At 39.8% G+C, this 24,774-nt stretch overlaps 2 protein-coding genes across 10 annotated transcripts in view; one reads left to right on the forward strand and one right to left on the reverse strand.

The window, feature by feature from the left end:
• The window catches only part of vti1a (vesicle transport through interaction with t-SNAREs 1A), a 115,936-nt gene extending 96,454 nt beyond the window's left edge, over positions 1-19,482 (reverse strand). For all 4 annotated transcript variants that reach the window (XM_085762267.1, XM_085762266.1, XM_085762268.1 and 1 more), the window contains exons 1-3: positions 19,313-19,482; positions 14,619-14,677; positions 13,505-13,615 (exon numbers count right to left, since the gene is read on the reverse strand). In XM_085762267.1, the coding sequence (XP_085618393.1) occupies positions 13,505-13,615; positions 14,619-14,677; positions 19,313-19,406 (264 nt within the window). In that variant the 5' untranslated portion in view covers positions 19,407-19,482. The remainder of the gene's footprint in view (positions 1-13,504; positions 13,616-14,618; positions 14,678-19,312) is intronic.
• Positions 19,483-19,760: 278 nt separating this feature from the next.
• Positions 19,761-24,678, forward strand: zdhhc6 (zDHHC palmitoyltransferase 6). 6 transcript variants are annotated; one of them, XM_085762259.1, is made up of 11 exons: positions 19,761-19,865; positions 20,764-21,314; positions 21,438-21,529; positions 21,930-22,089; positions 22,217-22,375; positions 22,508-22,561; positions 22,966-23,133; positions 23,339-23,380; positions 23,567-23,715; positions 23,879-23,925; positions 24,034-24,678. In XM_085762259.1, exons 2-11 carry the CDS (start codon positions 21,048-21,050, stop codon positions 24,132-24,134), a joined length of 1,239 nt encoding a protein of 412 aa, XP_085618385.1. In that variant the 5' UTR covers positions 19,761-19,865; positions 20,764-21,047; the 3' UTR covers positions 24,135-24,678. The 6 variants fall into 6 exon arrangements, with proteins under 6 accessions (XP_085618385.1, XP_085618388.1, XP_085618387.1 ...); XM_085762262.1 differs by having other exon boundaries at positions 23,570-23,715; XM_085762261.1 differs by having other exon boundaries at positions 19,761-19,853.
• Positions 24,679-24,774: the final 96 nt, after the last annotated feature.

A 24,774-nucleotide genomic window follows, 5' to 3' on the forward strand; every position in this document is an offset into this window, starting at 1 on the left:
AATCTTGGGTGAGAATTTGCTTCTATTCCCGGAAGCACACATGAAAAGTACAAAGGTACATCTTAACTTTATGCAAAGTGGCCTGCCTTTAAAACTCTACGCATCCCGTCAAATGCAGCGATGGAGGTGCTGGTGTCCTGTCAAAAACACACGTTTTACCTCTGTTGACATGGATAGAAGACAAAAAAAAAAAGAGAGAGAGAGAGATTCTTCTTTACCCATCAAAATGTAATTACATATGCATGCATAACAATTCATATCAGATATGCTAATCAGTTTGGCATAATCCTCTGAACAGTAAATGATATTTATTTAATTATAACTGATATATGGATCTTTTCTTTGAGTGTAATTTCTTTCTAGTGTATGAGCATGAGAGGATATATACTGTCTAAATAAATATGGTGTTTTTTTTAAGTTTCTTCATGGTCCAGGAAGAAGAAAGTAAATCTTAAAAACGTCAGTTTCTAGAAAATGTATCAATAATTGTAAAACAATGAACAATCGTCATCTTTGTAATGTAAAGGAAAAGTTTCCCATTTATTAAAAAAAAAAAATCCTCATAATTAAAATCAAATAAACTGAGATTCATATACACATTCCAATGCCCTCCAACTCTCCTCCTTGCTTTTTGCCCAGTGCAACGAGTGACACAAGGACAAGCGCAAATAATTGTGGCGCCTGGAAAGCTGAAAAATGTAAACAGTTCATTAGACGGGAAATAAAAGGTGTAAAAATACCCAGGGGCAGAGTGTAATGAGGGGCCCTGAAGTTTCTCTGCACACGCTTTTTCCCTCCACTTTCCCAAGCTTTTTCCTTTTTCACCCTGCACACACGGCTGGTGGCATAGCATGGACAGTAATTAACCATATTCAATTTACAATTCTACGTTCCATTACAGACTTTTTCACCAGTAGGAGAGCGGCTGGGCATTTCCAAATTTAGACTTAATAACTCTCATGTCCAGCTCCATGTGCTTGCCTTAAACTGGCATCCAACCTTTTATTTTCCTATACTGTCATACTTGCTGTAAGAAGGTGGAAACATATCAGAAGCATAATCTTAAAAGCAAAAAAAGGGGCCTAAACACACTAAAATATCTTATCTAATCTGAAAAATATAAGTATCTCACGTCATCACCGAAATGACAATAAAGTGGGGTAATGAAATGTCTCTGTGTTCACAAGAATGTGTGCTAAAATCAAAGGTTATCTATAATCACTTCCTTTGCTCCCCCTGCTGTGATATTTTCCCAGGTGATGTGTGGACCAGTGCCAGCAGGTCCCGCTCCGCTTCCCCAAGTGGGGGCAGAGGTGGACTGATGCGGCATGGCGTTAAAAGGAAGCCGAGACCTTTAAGCAGGCACAAGTATCACAACAGCATCTTAAATAATGCATCTCTGCTTGGCAGGGGTTTAACACACACGCACGCATGCATGCAGGCAGCACAAATGAAAACACACATACAAATTGTTGTCTTGAATCATCTTCTCTTTAACACAAACAAATTGGGAGAGGTTGTTCAATTAAGTAAGCGCTTTTTTTTACGCATTTGATATATTATCAGACAAAGGCAAGCGGCTACAATTGGGATTGTCACAGGAGGGTGTCATTTGTGCCTTTTGTTTTACTGTGGTCTTTGGTGCAATCGGATCCTCCACTTCTGTCTGTTGTGTGTGTGTCTGTGTGAGTGAGTGCATACGTGTGCACAAGGGCTACTGTATGTAAGACGGAGGCTTCTGTGAGCCTTTGCATCCCGGGGAAGCCTCCTTTAGAGAACGTACGCATGCAACATATGTGAACGGCAGCACAGTGTGTGTTCTTTCCCCTAATAAAAGTGCAGCAGTGGTAGAGAAGCTGGAGCCTTAGATAACAGCATGGGGCCTCTCATTAGCTCACAGGTTGGTGCTTTGGTGGCTTCTACGCACATGGCATTGTGTTCCACTTCCATGAAAAACCTGAAGGAGTCTCACGGAAGCAGTTGTCGTAAACACAAATACAGGTGAATGATCAACCACAGCAAGGTAATAAATAAGCCTGCAACATATCTAAACAGGCATGAGGTGAAGAGACTTTTTTTTTAGGGTTACAGATAGTACCTGCTTCAAAAACATCTGACAGCACTAGAAAAAAAGAGAAAATATGGTCAGGAACAACTGTAAAAAATAAAAATAAAATAAAATAAAGAAAAAAGAAAAGAAAAAACTCATCTTTATTAACTTAATTCAAAAGAAGAAGAAAAGGGATGTTTCCCATTTTGACACTGTATGACTGAATCTGTCATCTTTTTAATATTAGACCACAACTAAACAAGATTTTATCTCTGAGGGGGGGAATACCTAGCTGTTTGCTGGTGGAGGAGAGTTACACTATTCTGATAGGGGCCTTTCATGGTTTTACCTCTGTGATAACAGTGGTGTATTTCCCTGTCAAAGTCATTTCTATTGCTAAGTACAACCAAGATCAGTCAATAAGCCTAACGACTGTACCCACATAGCGAGAGGTCGAGAGACAGCAAGGGGAGGGGGGGATGTTGCCAGTGAACTCCAAACAAAAGAGCAAATTCGAGGAGGGCTTTGATTGAAGAAGCACCATATACTTTTTGAAGGCCAAGGGATCATCTCTCAATGGTTATTTCTTTAAGGCATGAGGGCCCGATTAAACCCAATATTAAAATATGGAGGCGCTTCTAATGAAAAATCAAAGGCCCTGTATCCCCTACCACACCCCCATCCTTCTCTCATGTTCTGTCAGGTTTCTCCCCTAGCCCATGGTTGTGTAGGAGGGGACCGAAAGAAAGCGAGACGGAGAGAAAGAAAGTATGGAAAGAAAGAGAGAAGAGAGCAAGAGAAGGAAAGAGAGAAAATGGGGAAAGAGGGAGGGTTATAGAGATGAGGGACCTAGGTGCTGGTGGTGCAAAACAGAGACAGACAGCATTGGTTGGAGGAGTAAATCAATAGAGCAGAGCCGTCGGGGAGGCGGGCAGCCAGGGCAAGGAGAGAGTAGAGGAGAGGGGGAACCGGCACAGGGGCCCGAGCTCCGATCACAACGCTGGCTTCTGGCGTGCAGTGGGGAATAAAGTGGGCCTCCCTGGGTCAGCACCAGAGAAAAAGGTGAGATTAGAGGAAAGTGGAGGAGGGATTTTCACAGAGTGAAGGTGGGAGGGGTGAGTGTTGGAGGATGACGAGGAGAGAGTCTGTGTGGAGGGGGGGTGCATAGAAGGATACCTGGCAAGCCAGGGACCAACCGGCCCATTAGCCTGTGGCTACCTACATATGGTTCACTGAACCCTCTGCTGAGAAGAGCTCCTCTCCTATCAGTCTTCCCATCCTTTTTTAAAGAAAGAAATACCTTCACTTTTAACCCTTTCTCTGCTTTGGAAAGAGGCTCACTCCTGACCTCGATTTATGATTCATTTTTGTTTGATGTCTATTCTTGGAGTGTTATCTAAAATTGAAAAATGTAATAAAAAAAAGAAAAAAACCTAGACACAAAGGGAGAGGAGTCGGGCCTGCTGAGCATGTGCGTGTACGCGTCCGTCAGTGGACATGCACACAGAAGACTATCTTCTTCAGTGCTTTGCCTTTTCTTGTAATGTGACCATTGTTGGCGCTGAATGGCTAGCTCATTAGCATAAGAATACAGCAGCACAGACAGGGACTTAGCCAGATCATTATCTCTATATATTTATGTATACTTTGTTATTTCACTAGCCAGAACACATTCAAATGCTGATGAGGCCAGTAAGGCCCCTTTCCAAAGCCCTTCCAACATGTGCCCTCCTGAACTTCCCAATACACTTACCCGTTTCCTGGGAGTCTGCAGGTTTTGTACTGGAATTTACAACAGTAGTTCAAAAAATTATGAGAAATAGCCAAGTGAGACCAACAGAGAGGACTTGTTTACACCTCTTGAGCAGATTTTTAAAAGACTAAAGTGTACAGAAAACAACAGTGTCTATTCCACCCAGAAGTTGAATGATATAACCAAAAACAATCATTTGCTGTTCATTTTGCAAAAGTAGCTTAAAATATGAAAGCGCCGCTGCAAAATTAAAAACTAGCAAATACAGTCATTTAACGAGTAATTTGATCACTTTAAACAGGCCGCGTTTTTCTCTATCAGGAATTCCATTTGATACGAGCACTTAAAGCAGAGAATGTGTTAGGTGAAACAGATCATTTCTGAATAAAAAATGTACAAAGACAACAATGTACAAAAAGCTAGACAATGCAGAACAAACAAGTGCTCTATGGTGATGAGGGGAACAAAACTAAAGAGTTTAGTCTCACTGCAGGAATAGGCTGATGCTCTAATGGTGGCCAACCTCTGGGATAATTGAAAAAAAAAAAAACCTTAATTCATCTTCCACAATGTAATTCTGATCAAGGCCGCAGCCAGATTCCACTGCAGGCTTCAAAAACACCAGAGAAAAGGCAAAATTGTTGGTCGCTGAGAGAGCAAAAAGACTTTCCCTTTCTTTCTGGCACGCTCCCTCATTAGAAACACTTAGGATGAGAGAAAGAAACTAAGTTTAATTGTGTGTCTGTGTGCTTGTTTGTGTGAAGGCAGTGTGAGCAGGGGTTAAAACATGTGTAAACACGGAGCTTTAAGTATTAAGAAACACCAGTAAAGATGCAATATAAAGAGTTCTGCCTCTATTTTCGGAGGCTTTCTTATTAAAAAGCAAATGCCACAGCCTAAAATACAGGGGGAAAACACAGACCCAATGATTCATAATATATTTCATAAATACTTCATGAATCCCCTCACCATACTTAAGCCAGTCTGGCAAAAAAAGAAAACATTGTCACCTATTCTAGTACCCGCTTGTCAGCACATCACTGGGGAGTGGGTGTCACATGTCACTTCTGGTTTACACTACTGCGTGGGACAGGCTCGGTGCACGGAAATCGGGGGTAGGACAGAAAGAAGAACAGAAGGAAAAGTGAAGGGGAGGTGGAAAGGGGAGTAAAGAGAGGGGGGTGAGGGGGAGGAGGAAGGGGGTGTTATCATATCATCGCCCCATGTCTTTATATTTTCCCCCTTATTATCTTTGGCCCCCACTCACTCCAGTCACTCAATCACACAAGCCCTGAGGACAGCGAGGGGACCTGGGAGGGCCTTCGCTTCATGGCAGACTCAGCCAGACAAGCGTCTGAAAGCTATACTGATCGCTGTCAGTGTGTGTGGAAGTACAGCGACTTTGGAAGGGGCCAGGAGAGATAAGCGAAAGAGGAAACGATTGCGTCGAAGGATAACGGCCGAATTTGCACACTACCAAACAAAAACCTGTGCTCCAGGCACAATGCAGATACCCCATCCATACAGACAAGTGTTAACATAAAGACACAGAGAGAGAGGGAGTAGGGGGCGATCTGCTTACAAATTATGGACTATGTGGTTTCTGTGAGTCAACTACTGACAAGAACTCATCATCTTAATGACCATAAAGGGACGATGGCCCTCTGTCTGAGATGTTCACCTTAGTGCTCATCATATTCATACAATTGCATATAACATATGATAATGCTTTTCTTCTTCTTTAAAATTCAGGTCCAGGTCAGCTCAGTGCTAATTAGTTGCAAAATTGACTTTATACTTTATTGTTGTCACTATATTGTTATTGAAAATGCACTACTACAGCAGAGGAAAGTGTGATTTAATGTTCAACTGCTGTGGCATCTGGTTAAAACTACTGTCACGCTGCTAAAGTCATCTAGGTGCCACTCATACTTGAAAATGTTCAGCTTCGAAGACAGCGCCATCTATCATCAATTAAACTATTACATTAAAAAATATCTCTATCAGTAAAAAACAAGCAGCACATTGCAGCACAGTTGGTTAGGAAGTGGTTTTATAATCTAAGCATGTAAAATATTTTCCATACATTTTCATTACAAAAATGTGACAAAAAGAACCAAAGTCACATGTGACATTCTGGTTTTACAAACCCACAATTGAATTTAAACATGGCACTTCCAGATAAGAAATTATTTTGCTCTTCTTGTGAACTGTCCTTCAACCCAGGTTTGACCCACTGCTGCCATTACACCATCAAACCCATAAAAAATGGTTTCAACATGAGTGACAAAGGGCTAATCCGCAAATGAATCCCATCTTAGGGCCATAAAGAAGACATGGAAAAGCCTCCAATGCCAAAAAATCCACAAAGAGCTCGAGGAAGACATACTATGCACAACAACTTCCAAATGAAAAACGTTGATTCATAAGTAGAGAAGATCTGTTTGTTTACATCTTAAATCTGCACTCAGCTCAGTGGAAATATAGGGGAAAATCCCTGTCAATTGAGGGAGTCCTTTCATGACTTTTTATGAGTGATTAGACTTTGGTGTCATTTGATGGGTCGTTAAGCAACAAACCATAAAAAGAGTCAATCTGCCTTTAGTCGTCTGTGTTTAATAAGAACAAGTAAGCCAAGGCAACCTAAGGCGATTTACAGTGTCTAACATCCAACTAATGTTGGTCTGTCATGTTACTGCTTGCAGGAGTCACCATAATGAGGACAAGGGGCAAACAAAAAGAACCATTCATGATGGATTACAACAAGGGAAATTTATAATCACTACTGGTGTGGTTAGCGTGGGAAGTACAGTGGTCCTAAAGAAAATCTCCCATCAAAACCTATTATCACCATCTGGTTTAAAAATTACATTTATGATGCCAGTGCTTCTTAAGACAAATACATTACTTTCTGATATACGACTTTGCAAACTCTCATTTCTCTTCTTAGTTGATAATTGTGACAAACATAATGAGTCTCCGACCACTGTCATCTGAAGTTGGAGAGTCCCCACAACCTTGAATTGTCCATGACCACTAATTTTAAAAAATCAACACAAAGATTCATGCAGTAAATAATTGAAGACCACCCCCATCTTTATCTATCTAGCTTGGTTACATTTGGAGGACGTTCCCCAAATACATTCCTAGATATTTGTGTAAAGAGAAAATAACAGTTCCAATGCTGAACCCTAAACTAGAGCAGAAAGTATTCACACAGATGCAATGCCCTTTCCTTTACATTGCATTAAAAAAAGAAATAAAAAACTAGAAAATTATCATTTGTTGCCAAAGATAAGCCTATCACACATGACCCTCATACAGAGGCAAGAAATAGCTCTGGGGTTTGGAAAGAGGAAACAGTGGCTTGATGAAAACTTCTTTTAACATTCTGGCAACTCAAACATACAGTATACCCTGAGTTGTAGTAAAGTCAAGAGTTATCCATTGCTTCCTCTACTAGTCAATTTATTCAGATAATGCAGGACCAAATCAAATATAGTTACAGTATTCTGCCTTGGCCTCCTCTGAGGAGTGGTCCCATTTGATCCTCATCCGATTTGATAATTATCATTAACTAAAACTTATTTGTGCCTCTACATTTCAACCAATTGTTTCGCATTCACAACTTTCACTTAAAAAAAAGTCCAATGTGCCAATTCATTAAATGGAGGTCTCAATGTTTGCCCCAATTGAAAGCTAATTTTCAAGTAATCTCTAGAAGGTCACAATAACCACTTAAGAAATTGATATATCCAGGGAAAAAATAATTAAAAAAAAGAAATGAAATCAGCTCTGACAGCTTTTTCATTCCATTCACCTCAGTGGTACTAGCAAATAAACTGTTCAATGTTTCAAGGTTGGCCGACTGTTTGGAAATGCATTAATTATCTCTCTGGGTAGACACCAGGAGGCTTTCCATCGAAAGGTTTTTACTGAAGTAAAAGGCAGGCCAGACATCCTACTTGACCGTGACTGCACCTCCAAACAATAACTCAATAGTCAATCAGAAATTAAAGAGGGATATTGTGTGACAGTTCACATCATGATTAAATATCTGAAAACACAAGAAGGAACAATTATTGCAATATCCATGAAAGAAATAAAGACGAGAACGAGTAAGAAAATCATTCCACCATAATTTCAAACCTTGGTGAATAGGCCTGTTTTGAAGTTCAATACTGTATTTCAGCTGAATCAAAATGTGAACCGTATAACTATATTACGTATATTTTTTTTTTTTACATCTTGTTGTAGTCTGCATTATGTGCTGTGACAACATATTTACCAACCTCATATAAAGACTTTCAAAAGAAACACATATGCATGGTAATGAATGACATCTTTATGGTCATTGATGGAACATCACACTGCATATTGTGGTATATGATAGCTTTCTATTCAGACAAAAATGGGGTCGATCTAAGGATATTAATCCTGCTGCATTGTGCCACAAAAATTACACACTGACATTAATGGCAAAAACAAAACTGCCTTGACCATTGCGGGCATTAATGACAGAAAATATTGAGTATTCAACTCTAAAACTTGTAAGAGCTTGGTATTTTATTACTACCAATTAACCTTTATCAGAGTCAAGGATCCTTGAATACAAAGCACCTAACATTTGAATCAGAAGTCCTTTAACTGCAAATGAAAACAACTACAAGAAACAAAAAAGTGAACCCATCTGCTGAAACACAACAACACCATTTCATTCATATTTTATTTTGCTTCCTTAATTAACTTTCAGAGTACGGAAAGCTAGGCAGGGACAAACTAAAGCAAACATATAAAGTTGGCACCCAGACTAAGTCACTTTGTATTAAATGGATTTTTACCACAAGGACATTTCAGTAACATTATTTTCTGTCTCTCTTACACAGCATAAAGGATGAGGTCAGGCATAGTAATAAGTGGAAGGATTTATCATAGCAAGTCCACTCATACATCACAAAGAGAAAGTAATTGGTAAATGTGCCCAATATTGTCCTTGTCATGTACCTTAAGTAGAAGAAAATTCTTAGAGCAATACCGCCATCTGCTGCTCAGAGAGGTCAACAACCATACCAGGTAATGTAAGGAAGACTCATACTGAAACTCAAAGTTAAGGCACACAAAAAGACATTGCAATATTAACTTTCAAGACAAAGTACTCCTTTGTAGCTAATATTGAGTAATTACAGTGAATTTAGGCACATGCCTTTTAGATTGACCAACAGTTCTGATAAAAATTCAACTAGTTTCTCATACTCATGATATCAGTGATGCATTTATGATTATGTACATTCTTGCTGTAAAGCACTTTGGGTATCGTTACAGATATAGTAAAGCGCTATATAAATACAGACCATTTACCATGTACCATTTACATTCTTGCTTAATGTTCTGATTACTTTCTGAATTCCTCGTTTGGTACAAAAGAGTGAAAGATTCTCAGCAAGGATATGTCAGCAAATTATAGGGCTGGGTATTGTTGAGAATCTCACGATTCGATTCGATTTCGATTCATTAGGTCACGATTCGATTCGATATCGATTCGATTCGATATTGATTGAAATGCTTCGATATCGATTCAGTATCAAGCAGAAATACACAAATAAGAGTACCAGATTTTTTTTTTTTTAATAATTATTTGTTTAGTTTCATGCCTTATGAACAGCCATAGTATAACTCATAGCATAACAAAATATGACACTGCTTTAACACTGAACTACAGTGCAGCTAAATTTAAATTAGGCTATGTGATACTTTCCTCTTGGAAAATAACTCATAACATTTTGAGTAATAAAACAATACAAAACAATATTATTAATAATAGTTGACTGCACAACTGAAAATATTGTAGTGACCCCGCAGTAATGTTCTTGTTATGATGTTTAAGTTCTGTGATTTCTGACTGACTGTCAATGTGTATGGTACGGGCAGGTGGGATGAGAAACTGGGGGGCTGGGGTGAGTGTGAGGAAGACAGAGTCCTGTCTGTGTGTAGGTGAGTGAGTGAGGAGGAGCAGAGGAAGAAGTGAGAGCAGCTGTCAGATAAGTTCAGGGTTTCCCGCAGCGCTTTCCTGTTAAGGCGGCCGCCTTAACAACAAAGAGCTGCCGCCTAAACTAACGTCTTAAAAAAAAAAAAAAAAAGTAGCGATATTCGCCGCCCCCCCCCCGTCGGACGATGGCCGCATCCTCTCACACACATACACACCACAGAGAAGCACGCATGCATAACAGCAGCGCGTGTTGAAAGAGAAAGTTAATACGGCACGGCGCGGTGCGTCCCTCCCCCGACGATCGATCCCCGCTGCTGCTGCTACTCACTCCCATATTGTTATGGTTTGGTCTAGTGCGGCCCCCGTCCGTACAGCGCGAATCACACGAGAGTGTTGCTCGCAGCGCCCCCACTGGCCAGGGGCTTGAATCGATTCAGAAGATTGCTGAATCGATATTGAATTGCAGAGAAAAGAATTGCAATGCATTGCTGAATCGATATTTTTACCCAGCCCTAGCAAATTATCCTGTTTTACTGCAAAATGTTCCATTTACTGTCCACTATAGGCAATAAAAGACGCAGCAAATGTGCACAAATGACAAGTTGAACCAAGGGAAAGGCTGGTCCTTGTCATCTTGATCAATAATTGGATTAACTGACTTTCTCCATCTGATTTAAAAGCTCTTAAATTGTGTGAAAACAATCTTTTTAAGTTTAAAAAGGTCAAGACTGGGCAGACATTGACATTTAAGAGACACCTCCATGAGTTTCCAGGACTAACAAATACTCCTCTAAATCTCCTTTATGACATCTCGTCATTTCTATGTTATCAAAGGTTTACAGTGACATATTTTAAATCAGACCCTCAAGTGTTTTGTACGATGTAGCAGACATCTGTGGACCTCCCAGCCTTCCCCACTGGGACGGACCAAACGTGGCCTTTTGAAGATGGAGGCTCTGTTTACCTGATAAATTTCATTAAATTAAGCTTATGTTAGGCCTCTTCTTTGCCTGATCAAAGCCACTGCTAAGAGCCACGCCATTCTGCTTCCCCTGACTTGTACAAGCTGAGTCCATCAAATAGGATTTTCATTGTCCCTTTCAATCTTTTCCACATTAAGTTTTTTTTTTTTTTTGGTAAGGCTGACATCCCCTTTGGCTCCTACAACGCCTGTTTGTCATCGCCCGGCACCTTTAAGACTCCCATCGTCCCCTCTATTATCGCAATGAAGCCGTCAGCCAAGCCAACAAAGCTCCATCTCATATATACACCTTTGGGATGCCTGTGTGATAAGTTGTCTTCCTGGATGAAATGGCTGGGTTACTAAGGTCGAATCGGGCCCTGTCTGGAAAGGAGCAGGAATGTGGTCTCAAGCTGGCACACCGGTGGTAGCAAGACTTCAAACCACGGGTGAATGGGAGGATGAGAGAGCAGGTTAAGGGGGGAGACACCCGTGGGAGGCCAGTAGGGGGTGGAGTTGCGGGGGGAGATTGGGCAGTGAGGGAGTGGAAAGGCCTTGATATCCACGGAAAGCACAACAAAGCCGAAGCTTTTTACATTAAAAAGAAAGGAGATTGCCTTTTTTCCACTAGACGCCTTTCGAGCCGAGTGTCATGTCCTCCCTAGGCCTGCAGGAAGTGAGAGGCTGAGCTCAGCTATAGCATTTGGCACATCTGAGGCACATCTGAGGGGGCTGAAGTTCTTGCCTTCTGAACACTTGCATCAGATTTACAGGACACCAGATATACTAGATGTTACCGTGTGAAGTGGGTGATCTTAGTTTAAATGTACACTGATCTGACCACGCCACACACAGAGGTGTAAAAATGAAAATTACTGGCAAACTGGGGATCACAGTTAGAAGTAGGCCAATATCCTTTTATTCTCTATGCACTATGACTACCCCGTTGCTACAGTCTGCTTTGTTTTGCAGTACTGTGCAAGTCAACACGTAAGACTTGCATACAACATCTCAACACACAATGATTTTGGATGTAAGGATGAAGAAGTGCTAACATTTTCCAGGTTAAAGAAACATATTTTTCCCCACATGTGCCCCTAAGACAGGCATAAAAATGCAAGTAATGAAAATTTGCACCAATATCAGCCACAGCAGGTGTTAGCTGCTTGATGATTAAGCACGGTAAGTGTGGGGAGAAGAAAAGTTAAAGATTAATCATCAGCCAATTAAATGCCCATGGCGAGGAAAGAAAACTGTCTTGGCACAGAGATCTCCTCTGTGATCTCTGTTTGCATATCTCAGTGGTGTGCTCACAGATCACTAGCACATGATATCTCCATGCACAGGGGTTGTTTATGCATGTTTGCTCGTTTGTTCTGCATTTGGAGGAGTGAGAGACTGGGAAGGTTGCATCTAAATTTAATTCAATATAAATTTCCATATGTACGTGGTGGTTTTCTATTAAATACATGTTTAGGTTGAATGATGAAGTTTTATTCCATTCTGTAACAAACACAAAAACAAATACTTGCAACAGGATCATATTGTCTTTACTTTAAAGAAAAGCTATCATAATGGTGCATTTTTTATATCACCACTTCCTTCAAGCATTAACTACAGACTCTATAACTCTATAGAAGTGGAGAAAAAGTTTATATTTGTGAGGAAACTATATCTTCAATTGAGTTCAAGGTTCAGTAAAGTTTGTTTTCTCTTCAGCCAAAATCTAAAAAGGTAACAAATTCTACGTTGAAACCAATTTAACAACAAGGTTAAATACTCAAGTCCCTGGTCAACCTTTTGTGAATTTATTTAAAAGTTCCAAAATGTTCGATTCAGTATTTATTTGTCCAACCCAATCTGAGTTTGTGGATTTATTTCACATCATATTTGATTTGTGGAAGGACTTGTCTGCTCTCGAGCTCAAGGTCAGCTCCATTCACACTAAGGGTTTATTATCATGTAAGCACCAGCACAACAAAACCGACAAGAGAAAACAATAGCAGACAGAGTGGGAAAAAATAAAGATATCATTAAAGATGCATATCTTTTTGCAAGAGAAAGATCTGAATACAAACAATGAATTTTTTTAAAGATATTTTGCAACATGAGGTAATGAGAAGGGTCAAAACAGACAGAAAGATATAAAAGGAACAAGCAATTAACTTAACTTCCAGATTCACAGTGAATAATTACTTATTTGTATGACATTACTGATTAAGTGAAGTTCGGGTAGCCAACTCTGTGGACTAAAAGCAAGTGCCCCAAAAGACTGGGCAGTTCATTAAGCTTTGATGGAGGCTAGAGATCAAGTCAAGACATACAGTGATTTATGAATTACTAAACAAGGCCAGATTCTGCAGCAACAACACAAACACACACACACACACACACACACAACCTGTTCTCAAAAGGCATCACTTGCGAGTTCAAATACCAAACAATGAATTAGCTTCAGTGGATGTGGATGTACCACCGAGCTTCAGCATAGGTCTGTTTGTATGTGCAATCTTTGTGTGTGTGTGTGTGTGCAGGAAGAATGCCGTTGAGAGTCCAAACAATGGACAAGTGACAACTTTTAACTATGTATGCTTGTGTGTACAGTTATGTTATTTGGATTTACATTTTGGGCATCACTTATTATTAAGAGGATTGTCTAAAGAGTCAGTGTTGTACATTATCATGAAAACATTATTATTAACTGTAATTTTTTAACGATCATTAAAGATTAAAAAAAAAAGTTAAAGTACTTACAAAGTCTTTCTCAAGCTTTTCCATTTCCTGCTTGTAGCTCTTCAGCCTGCTGTTGTACATGGCTCGACTCTGGATGGGAATCTCCCGCACCTCCAGGTCCATCTGCTCCATCTAAAAACCCGCAGTTAATCCAGTTACTTTAGCAAACAATTCACAGAAATTCAGATGGTGAAAACTTTATGATTAATTTCATGACTATAACATTGTTTGGAATATAAAACTGACAGGTTTACAGTTTATTCTCATCAAAATTCACACCATATTGTTAAGTATCCAACCTGGTGAAATGTGTACTTTTAATTATGATCATTTTCATGGCACTCTCAAACAAACGCTCGAAAATCCTAGGCCTCCATTTTCTCTAATGATCATATTTCTCTTACAATCTACACATTTCTGTTTATGTTGCATTGCTCAAAATGTTGTTACTATATGACAGAAAGAGGCTCCAGATAGAAATTGTGACAGCTCTGAGAGCATTAAACTTTGTGAAATGAGTTACTTCAGCGGCATTAACATCAATATGTTCCAGTGTTGATTGTGAAAAGAAAACGCCTCCCGCTCGTGTCAACCAGCAATGATAAAAGTTGTGACAGAGGGAGGATGTTCTGTAAATAAATACACAATCAAATATGAGGGCCCCTTCATTGTTGCAACATGCACAGGCCCAACAATGTCACTGAGAATGAAGTAAAAGTACATTTGATGCATGGCTAGACAGGTCTCTCTGTGGCAGATTTGGAGGGAACCAATCACTGTGACATAACAAGACAACTGCGACAACAATTTGTCTCTGTCAGGTGACTTTGCTCATTTTTAAACAGCAACATGAAGACTTCCACCTCAAGATAATGGCTTGAAATGTGTCATAGGGGTGTCACTTAAAAGCAGATTATGGGAAAGCAATCATGTGAGAAGGAAGCCTCCATTCCGCCCATGTGATGTTTATGTGAGTGTGTGTGTGTGTGTGCATGTGTGTGTCTGCATGTCATGTCACCACCAGGATAATACAGGTGCTGTTGTCTGGTGCCAGGGAAAATTGTCCCCTCCCTCTTTCCACAAATTCATTATTTAGGAAATGGGAAGAGGAGAAAATTACTGATCAAAGACATACCAACTCTCTGACTTCTTCAAGCTGTTTGTCAACATTTAGAACCAGCTGTGTCTTCTCCTCTGAAAGGGAAAAAAACAGCAACATATTGATCAGCCGACAGAGGAACAGCGCTTCATGACAACAACCTAACTCCCCCACAACAGGGGAAGAGACGGGGGGAGAGAGATAGAAAGAGACTGGGAGAAAACAACACACGAGGACACATTTGAAGATATATTTACACATTCTCTCCACACGACGAGCCAACATTTGATGTCTCTTAGTTATTGGCGTCTATGAGGCCTTTGTTGGTTTCTGTTGAGGAGCAGTGAGACACCTCGTGCCAACTCAAAGGGAAGGGAGGTGTCAGCTTTGCTCACTTGCCAGAAGTATGAGTCCCACTCAGAATGACTAACGCACCGTTCTGCACCTCACCCTGTGGCTGCTCTTCCACGTTACCCATTGAAACTCATTAGGACTGGCGAGAGTTCCAAAGAAGCGTGTAAACTACAGTTCATCCCATTGTTATTTAAGGCAGCAGCATCGCCACGGACGGGAACTCGTCTTTGTTCTGAAATTAGCTCTTTGCCATGAAAGTGAACCACGTGGAACATAGATGTTCAGTTTGCTTGTTTAGCTACACATAGCCTATATAAAAGAGGATAATAAGAAGAGAAGGTCGATTAAAACTCTCAAATACATGACAAAATGTGTTTGAATTCTATATCTCAATTTTGGCTGTAGTCACCGACACCAGCTAATTAGTGGCTCTGAAATGTTTTAATTTATCTGTTTTTCTCTGAATCATATTCTTGTTAAGATATGTGATTGATAGTAAGACTAAATAAACAATGTCAAGACACAAGCTGTTGTAGTGTGGTGTACAAAAATGACTTGGTCAATCAAGTCACTTTATATTTAAAAAAAAGCCCTGGCACAGAGTTTTTAGTAGAAATGTGTAACCTGCAGTCATATTAGTGTTTAGTTGTTAATATTTGAAATCCATTCAACAAAGGATGCAGAATTACAATAAGGGATAGGCCTATTTCACAGGAGTCATTTAGAGGGAAAAGCACACATTTAACAAATAATATTAATGATGGCTCAGTAAGCCCTGACAGCTGCAGTGTCACAAAATTGTTAGAAATTGGCCAAGTAGTCACTAAGAAATACATCGTGCAATTTGAGGTGATAGCATAAGCAAAAAAGGAAACCAAGCAATCTTATATATTGTGAGGTATAAACATGACACAATATCAGCATAAAAAACATCACCTAAGATAAAGTGAGCTTAAATTTCCTTAATCAAAAATTATCATTCAAAAAAAGTCATGTCACAACAGTAGCCTAATCAATACAAATATTTCTATTTTCAAACTCAATTATCTCTATTTCAGAAATGTTCTCAATCCTTCAACTGAAAATATTTTTTAATCAAATGTATCATGAGCCGAAAAAATGACAGTTCTTTAACCTAATAATTGACCACATTTTAAATGATATGCAAAGTCTGTTGACTTCAAACATCAGTATCCAAAGCAAATCACAAGGCTGTCGGCTATGGGACTGCATTAACACACACACAAAAAAACCTCAGGTAAGATCTTCATTTCTCAGGCACCATGGGGCAACATTACCTTTTGCCAATCCTAAAATTCATGTCCAACCTCACAACCTACACAGTAAACAGCCAGAGGCGATTTACTGAAAGGTGAGCTGGTGCATTCTTGCTCAAATTCAGGCCCAAGCCAGAGGGCTGTGAAATATGTATGGATTTTACCAAGACTACTACAACCTGCTGACGGTCGGATGAGGAGTTTTGTACACAGAAGTAAGGCGAATAAAGAAGAAATAGAGCTTGGCAGGTAGTTTCTTTATCTTAAAAAAAAGGCAACAAATTTGAGTTGCAGTGATTGACAGGCAATATCTTTCCATGAAAACTCAAAGGTGAAAAAATGACATTCATGTTTCATGGAACAAGGCCTAACATTTCCCTGCATTCTTATTCAAATATTCCTTGAACCTTAGGTTTTGGGGGATGGTAACAAATAAATATATAAACACACATTCATTTGACTGTTACATGAATGAAGACAGTCAAGGACATTTTTTCCTACACGCCATGGCCATTATCAGCATATGTGCACATGTGAAATAGAGAGATACAACAACAGCAATGACAAAAGCCCTTTGTCTGGAGCTATATTAACGTCCTAAATAGAGGGCTGTCAAACCACGGGCAAAATTCAGCCACTTCAGGAAGAAGAGCCAGAGGGACTTAAGAGAGGAAGAGAAGAAAAACCTTAATGAGAAGGAAGGGAATTGAAATTCAACTGTAAACTATTCTGTTGGTGGCAGAACACATAGAACAACTACTTATGGCTGCAATGTGTTTCCTGGCTTTGTACATATTCATATGGGCTTACTCTGACACAGTTAACAGATGGCGAGAGGAAGCAATGTGGAATTACTCTGTGGAATGGGCTGCCATGAATCTTCAAAGATGCCAATTCCAAACCAGAAATACTCAGTCAGCTGAGGTTTTGTGAGAGGCAGTGGCCTTTGAAAAACCAATGAGCAAGTGTGAGCCCAGAGAAGAAGATAAACATCCTAAGTGGATGGAAGCAGGTTTTAGCAATGAAAACTAAAACTATATTCATGCAAACTAGGTGCAGTAGTCAACTTGTCACAAACAATATTTTGGCCACATCGACCTCTTTTACACCAGTTCATGTGCAAAATGTCTATGCTGAAATATGCTACATGTGACTGATAAATAAGTAGTGCATTTCTAACACTAAATTTGCTCTTGAATGTTGTATTAATGTTGTTCAATGTGAATTAAAAACTGAGCTGTTCAGGATGTCCTCCACCCTCGCCCTATGTCTGCTGGGATTGGCTCAAGCCCTCCACCACCCTACATGGATTAACGTTATAGCAGATGAATGGATGAATTCTTATCTTTAGCTGAACGCTGAATTGTATAATGATTTAACTTAGACTTCAAACTGAGATGCTCAGTGCTTAGTGACATATAGTAACTCAGATTTATGAGGTTGGAGGTGCATTGAGAAACAGTGTTTAAGCTTTATATAAGGATAATGACAAGCACAAAGAGGACAGTGTGCAAAGCTGAATAATGGCACAATGATGGTGTGTGTTTTTAATGGCTCTATAAATGCAAGGAGGAAAACAAGTCATTAATTTGAATGTGAGAATATAGAGTCTGCCAGGAAATATATCCTAGGGCAGTGTGTTGAATTATCAACATTAAGACCTAATCAAAATTAAGTTTTAGAAAACGGCAAAACACTTTTGACAACAAGCAGACGAGAATAAATTGGTGCATCAGTTCTTAGCAACACACGTTGGACTGGGGAAGATTATTGTGTGTAGTTGGTAGCATATATCAGCCCTCTTGAGAGTTATTTTAATACTAACTGCAATCAACTGCCTGTTGAGTACAATAATGTTTCCTCATTTGTAGCTTCTTCGGGGTTGAACTGACAATTATGATGTGATTAAACCATAAGGAAGCATTTATCACGTACAGCCTTTTGCTGAAGACTGAAGCTTATGTCACTAGGCCTAATTCAGTGAGTACAGCAGCACCCACGTGGACAAGTGATCGATCACATCCTGTTTGCTCTTCATACAGGGCTATGCCTGCTGGCACCCATGTCCTAAATCTGCTTTAATCTGCTGGCACAAGTGCCCCACTGCACCTCTCTATTAACATGCATTGTTGTTACAAAGTTTTTCCTGTTCACTTAAATCACTCTGAGAAATTAGTTTAAATGTATTATATGCACAAATTAAGAGATTCTGAATAGGACTCAATACATCTAATCGTATTGCAACTACAAAAAAGATTGTCTGACACATGAAGTGAGATAATGTAATTTACCTTCAATCTATTCAATTTTTTATACCCACATATTAGCCTACATTTCACAGTCACTGACAATGGAACCTGTTCAAACATTCATAGGACAGAGAGCAGTCAAACAAGAAACTTATTCACCTCTATAGCCACTTCATCGTGGTTTGTACACTTGTAGTGTAAAATAATAAAAGTGCCCTTTTTGACAGACATCAAAAGCACAGGTGTACCTATCTAATAACATTAATCATGCCATGTTCTATTGAGGTGTCCCAGGGAGCCAGCATGCACAGTAGCAGGACCGTGACACTTGTTCATTACAGAAATGCAGCCCTGATTAATGTTATTAATGACACCTGTGCTTTTTCTGCTATGAAATGTAAAAATAATAATAATATTTTTTTTGAAAAAGACGGTCAAGAATGAGGTCTAGTCCACAGAGGTCTGTAAGGTGACAGAACTTACTGTTCAATGTTAGATAATGTTATGAAAGACAGCCTTAAAACAATATATCTTTATCATTGGAGAGTATAATATCTTCAATGGCAACTTAACCCCTTCCCATTTTCACACTAAATGGCTGAATCCATTAAAGACAAACCGAGCTAACAAACCAGCCTTGTAACAGGTGATATGCTCGTTTTATACACCTCGTTAAAAAAAAAAACATTATAGCTGCTTCACAATTTAACGTGACATTGTTACTATCACGTACATTTGGGTAAATAGGGTATAGTGATAAAGTAAGCTACACCTCGTACCGTTAGCTCGGCAGCTAACTAAAAGCTAGATCCAAGTCGGCGTTTCCAGCTAATAAACACAAGTGTCTTACCTCCACTTAGTTTGGGAATTCTGCCAATTTTGTTGGTTACTTCTGCTGTAATGGTACCAAAGTCCTGTTCGTAGGCTTCAAAGTCTGAAGACATGCTGGCGTTTAAGTTTAAAAACAGGTGGTTAATGTAGTTGACAGTTAGCTCAGAATAATAACAACACGGCTCGAATGGAGTCCCTTCCTTGTGTCGCAGTGAAATATGTTCGACGAGGACCTGGACTTCGTTGGTTCCGACACTGAATGTTTCAGCGTGTCGATAGAAAATGTTGTTTTCTTTTCTTTTTTCCTTCGATTTTCTATTTTTCTACCGACGTCAATATATAAATTATTTTTTTTGCAGTTTTGTGATGGTTAATTTTGATTTAAACGCGTCCGTAAGAGGTTGAGGGTAATAGTTTCTGAGACACCGTGAGAAAGGTTCCTCCCTGTACACACACACACACACCACACATACAAGGAACTGAAGGAAAAACAACAAGGAAGTGGCCAGGTTGGTCATTTAAAGTGACAGCCTTTTTCTCCATCCATAAAAACCGTGCATGTACGTTTACCAGTAAGCATTTGTTATGTCTTTAATATTCCGTATTATCCGTGTTTCCTCTTTGCACCTGAGGGCACCACTCCTCCTTGATTTTGGTTTTAGTCTTCACAACAAGCTGGGCGAGCAAGCTAGCTAACTAACTAGCTAACTGTTAGCCCCGGTGCTGAAATGAATCATATTTATAGCCAAATATATAATCGCTTGTCGAGGATGAGTTTTATTTTTCACCAAAATAGCTGTATTTGGCTTGTGATTGCGACCATGGGCAGTGTTGTGCGTGTAATGTTGCAGGGTTTTCTTCTTGATGCGAATTAGCTTAGCTTGGGAACATGAGCGAATTACCTAAGTCGCTGGTGAGAAGATGCTGTACTTATAAACAGTGAGTCACTCTTCCAGAAAAGCTGTGATGTGCGGCACTGTCCACATTGATGCCTTGTATATTTGTTATGTTAACTGTGTCAATATACTAAAAGAAAAGAGAAGTAGCTACTTATTCAAATAGGTTATTTGTGGTTGTTGCGGTAGTTGATTAACAATATTGCAGTGATGACAGAAATGTGAAATCCAAAATGAAAAAGATACACTAAAGGCAACAGTGGGATATCGTCTATACAACTTCTTTATGTGTAATGCAATGCAATTCAACAACTTTGTTGAGTCAACACCTCAATCAGTTGAAACGAAGACTGTACATAATCTTCTGATGTTAAAACAAGACTATGCATGCATTATTTTTAGTGTATGTACTTAGAAAAATGAGACTTGTGTGTATGTTGACCATGACAAATTGTTATTCAGCTCAAGATGGTTTATGAATCCATATTTTGGACTTGTAAATTGATCAGAAAATGGAGACTGTAGTTTCTGCAGTTCATCATGTTTTAAAATTTTCCCTCTCTCTTTGTCCTAGATGGGGAAATTAAGTTGAGTCACAAGGATAGTGTGCTCCAAGGATTGGCAGAAGAGGATGCTGCTCTTTGCTAGGGCAAGGAACAATGGGACACAGGGAGCCCCGGTAACTCCAGAGCAGGCCAGTTGCTGGTTACTCAGAAAACGAGAAAAAATATGTGCATGGTCCACAACGCTGACTTTGCAAGATAGCAGAAGAAAAAAAGTAGCGCACCATTGAAGCTTGGTCGGTAGAATTCAGGAACTCAAAAGCCAAAATATTAGTACTAACCTCGTGGTGAAAAAATGAACTTCCTGTCAACTTTTGTGACATTTGAGAACCTCCATGAAGTTCGGAGACTGTGCCACTGGGGTCCGATCATAGCGCTGTCTGTCATTGCTATATGCTCGACCATGGCAATTCTGGACTCCATTATCTGGTACTGGCCATTAGACACTACAGGAGGCAGCATTAACTTCATCATGCTCCTCAACTGGACTGTCCTCATCCTCTACAACTACTTCAATGCAATGTTTGTTGGACCTGGGTACATCCCCCTCGGCTGGAAACCAGTAAGACCGATTTTCATTTCCACTCATGATTATTATTATAATAGTGTAAAGAACAGTTTGGTACAATATTATGCACAGCAAAACCATTACATCATTAGAACTTGCTTATTTATTTCAAAACAGGAGAGTCAACAGGAAGCCCAGTATCTACAGTACTGCAGAGTGTGCCAAGGGTACAAGGCCCCCAGGTCCCACCACTGTCGCAAGTGTAACAGGTAGCTACATTTATTGCCAAAGAAACAGTAGGTTTTCTCTCACATTTGAGATCGACTTAAGAAAAATAAAAGAGCCCAGAGATGAAGTGACTAAAGCAAATTGCGGGGCTATTTCCAGGACACCAAGTTACAACTACACTACCTTGTTTATTTTCTGCTGCTGTGGACAACTGGAATCTCCTTATCACTGCACATTAGTCTTAACTAGAACTGACATAAATACAGGGGAAAAAAAGAATTATGTCATGGTAAGTCACATGTACACATCAGCTTTTACGTTGTCTGTGTTCCTATAGTGAAAAGAGGTGCAGTGTGCTGATGAACTTGTCACTCTATGTCCTCCCAAACAACCAGTCAATTCCCCCAGCACTCCTCTCCTCCTCTGCCTCCCCCCCCACAGGTGCGTGATGAAGATGGACCACCACTGCCCCTGGATAAACAACTGCTGCGGCCATATGAACCACACCTACTTCACCAGTTTCCTGCTGCTGGCTCCTCTGGGCTGCTCGCACGCTGCCATCATCTTCATTATGACCATGTACACACAGCTCTACGAGAGGGTCAGTGGCCACTACTATGTGATGCTTTCAGTGGTGCTTTCAAGGCAAATACACCTCATTCGTTTTATCATTTCATGCTGAAGTGACCACACTTCTCAAGGGCTTTTCTTTGTTCTTCTCACTGCAGATCTCATTTGGCTGGAGCACGGTGAAGATCGACATGAGCGCCGTGCGGCAGTTCCAGCCCCTCATGCCCTTCAGTGTGCCTGCGTTTGCTGCCACACTCTTTGCCTTAGGCTTGGCACTGGGCACCACTATTGCTGTTGGCATGCTTTTCTTTATACAGGTACATTTACACATCTAATCATAAGGCACACGTTTACAAGCTGTTGGGTATGGAATTGGAATGTGATATATTGTCAAAAAAAAGAAGAAAACAAAATAAAAGTCTGATTATGAAACAATATGTCTGTTTCAGATGAAAGTCATCCTTCGAAATAAGACCTCGATCGAGTCTTGGATCGAGGAAAAGGTCAGTGTCTTGAATATTTCCTGTGACTTTGTTTTGTGATTTAGGTGTAGTTTAAGATGGATGAGTATTTCTAATTGTGTGGTCTTCAAACCTTAATCTACAATGTTACAAGTTATTTTATTTATTTACACAATATTGATAGATAGATTTATTTAAGTAACACATCTCCAACATTTCATTTTTGAAGTTTGTTAAATTAAAGATGTCTCCTTTATGACCAAGGTATACAAGTCCCAGGATCACCTGTCCAGTAAAATGTAGTATGCTGCTTACAGAAATGTGACACCACCCCACTTACCCACTGACATATTATATATACACACACACACACACACACACACACACACACACACACACACACACACACACACATACACTTCCACTCCCTGTGTCTTTTCCATTAGGCCAAAGACAGAATACAGCACTACCAAACAGGAGAGGATTTCATCTTCCCTTATGACCTCGGCACCCGCTGGCTGAACTTCAAGCAAGTCTTCACGTGGTCAGGGACGCCCAAGGGTGATGGCATCGTATGGCCAGTCCATCCCAAGTGTCACCAGCACACCTTAACTGTATGTCCAGTTTGGTTTGTTTTCTTGTCTGTTAATCTTCTCATTTGCACAATGTGGTGTTGTGTTATTCTATAAATTACTATATGATGAATTAGGTTTCATTCCTGAAAAATGCTTTGACTGTCATGATTAGTCCATTATAGGGTGATGAGAGTTGTTTTGCAAAACCAAAGTGACTTCAATTGCATTGTTCTTCTTTAAACAGATTGAGCAACTGAAGCAGAAAGCTGATAAGCGAGTGAGAAGTGTAAGTACCTATCATATCCTTGTTTTGAAATCTATGCACTGTTGATTTGCACATAAACACACAAGAACATGTTTTGATGCAGTAGGATTTAGAATCATTACATTACAGACACATACTGTAGGTATGTCAATCTGAATTTAGTTGTTGAGCAGTAGAATAACCAGATATCCGGTATGCCTCGGCCAGCAGGTCCAGTACCGGGCAGTAGAGGACTACAATGGAGCTTGCTGCCCTATCAGCAAGGGTCTCCAAACCTTTTTCAGAACCCCCTGCACCGAGGAGCCCAGGATCCCCCTCTGCAAGGGCGACACCATCCTAGCTACACGTGGCACCAAGTATGTTTATCTACATGAAAATATGGTGGTGCTTGCAATTACAAAGGTTGTTTATCCAGGAGAATGGGTGACTGTGCCTCCAAGGAAGGTGTTAAAATTAATACCTGAGTAATGTAATGTGTCAAAGCTCCTGTGTCTTCATCAGTGTTTTTTTTCTCTTTAGGTGGTGGATGTATGGAGACAAAGTTCTGGGCGATGAGCAAATGAGAGGTAAAACGAAAAAGACAGAATTACAGATGCTCTTGCTGTTTGAATTATGTTTTTTTAAAATTCACATTAACATTAACTTCCCCTCCTCTTTCTGTTTTTCGCTTTCAGTGGGAGAACGTGTAAGGGGATGGTTTCCAAGGCGATGCGTGGAGAAGTGCCATTATGACACAGCTGCCAGTGATAGCACCAGCGAAAAGAAAGTAAATTAGTATATTTCGACTGGCTTTATGTAGAGTTGGGGAGTTAAACTGAACAGAAGGTGTCTGTCCATGTTCATCAACACACATCCACTTAAAGATGTCAGCCTGACGTTGCAGGCTCACCATGAAGAATTTCATACTTTGATTAAAATTTCTCACACATTTCAATACCAACTTGAATTTTCTAAAGGGAACAAAGTTTCTGTAAATCTTACTGAGCACTTTGCTGTCAACTCATGTCTTGAAGAGAACTACAGAGTTCACAAGAAGGACTGTTCCAGCGGGTTCAGTTTGACTCCTCTGACCAAAAGTAAAAACCCAGCAAGAGTCTTAATTTTCAACAGTTGCCACCAGGCTTTAATGTGACTTCATTGTGATTACATGACTTTTTACTTGAATATATTGTGTTGACTTGTTGATGTCCTTCTTTGCTAATTATGCAATGCCTCTGCCCAGCTAACCCCAGGGCTTCGTCATGCAACTCTTTCTACAGTATGGAGATAACACTTAATTTCTTTCTATTATTTTTGTAAAAACAAATTGTTGGCCTCAATATATAAATTGAAAATTAAAAAAAATATTCCACAAGTTGCTGGTGGCCTCAGTCTTTGTGTTTGTTGTAAATGCTGATGTGCTGATGCCGATGTCA

This window comes from Trachurus japonicus, chromosome 19, assembly GCF_045865225.1.
Source record: "Trachurus japonicus isolate A0001 chromosome 19, Traja_1.0".
Lineage (NCBI taxonomy): Eukaryota > Metazoa > Chordata > Actinopteri > Carangiformes > Carangidae > Trachurus > Trachurus japonicus.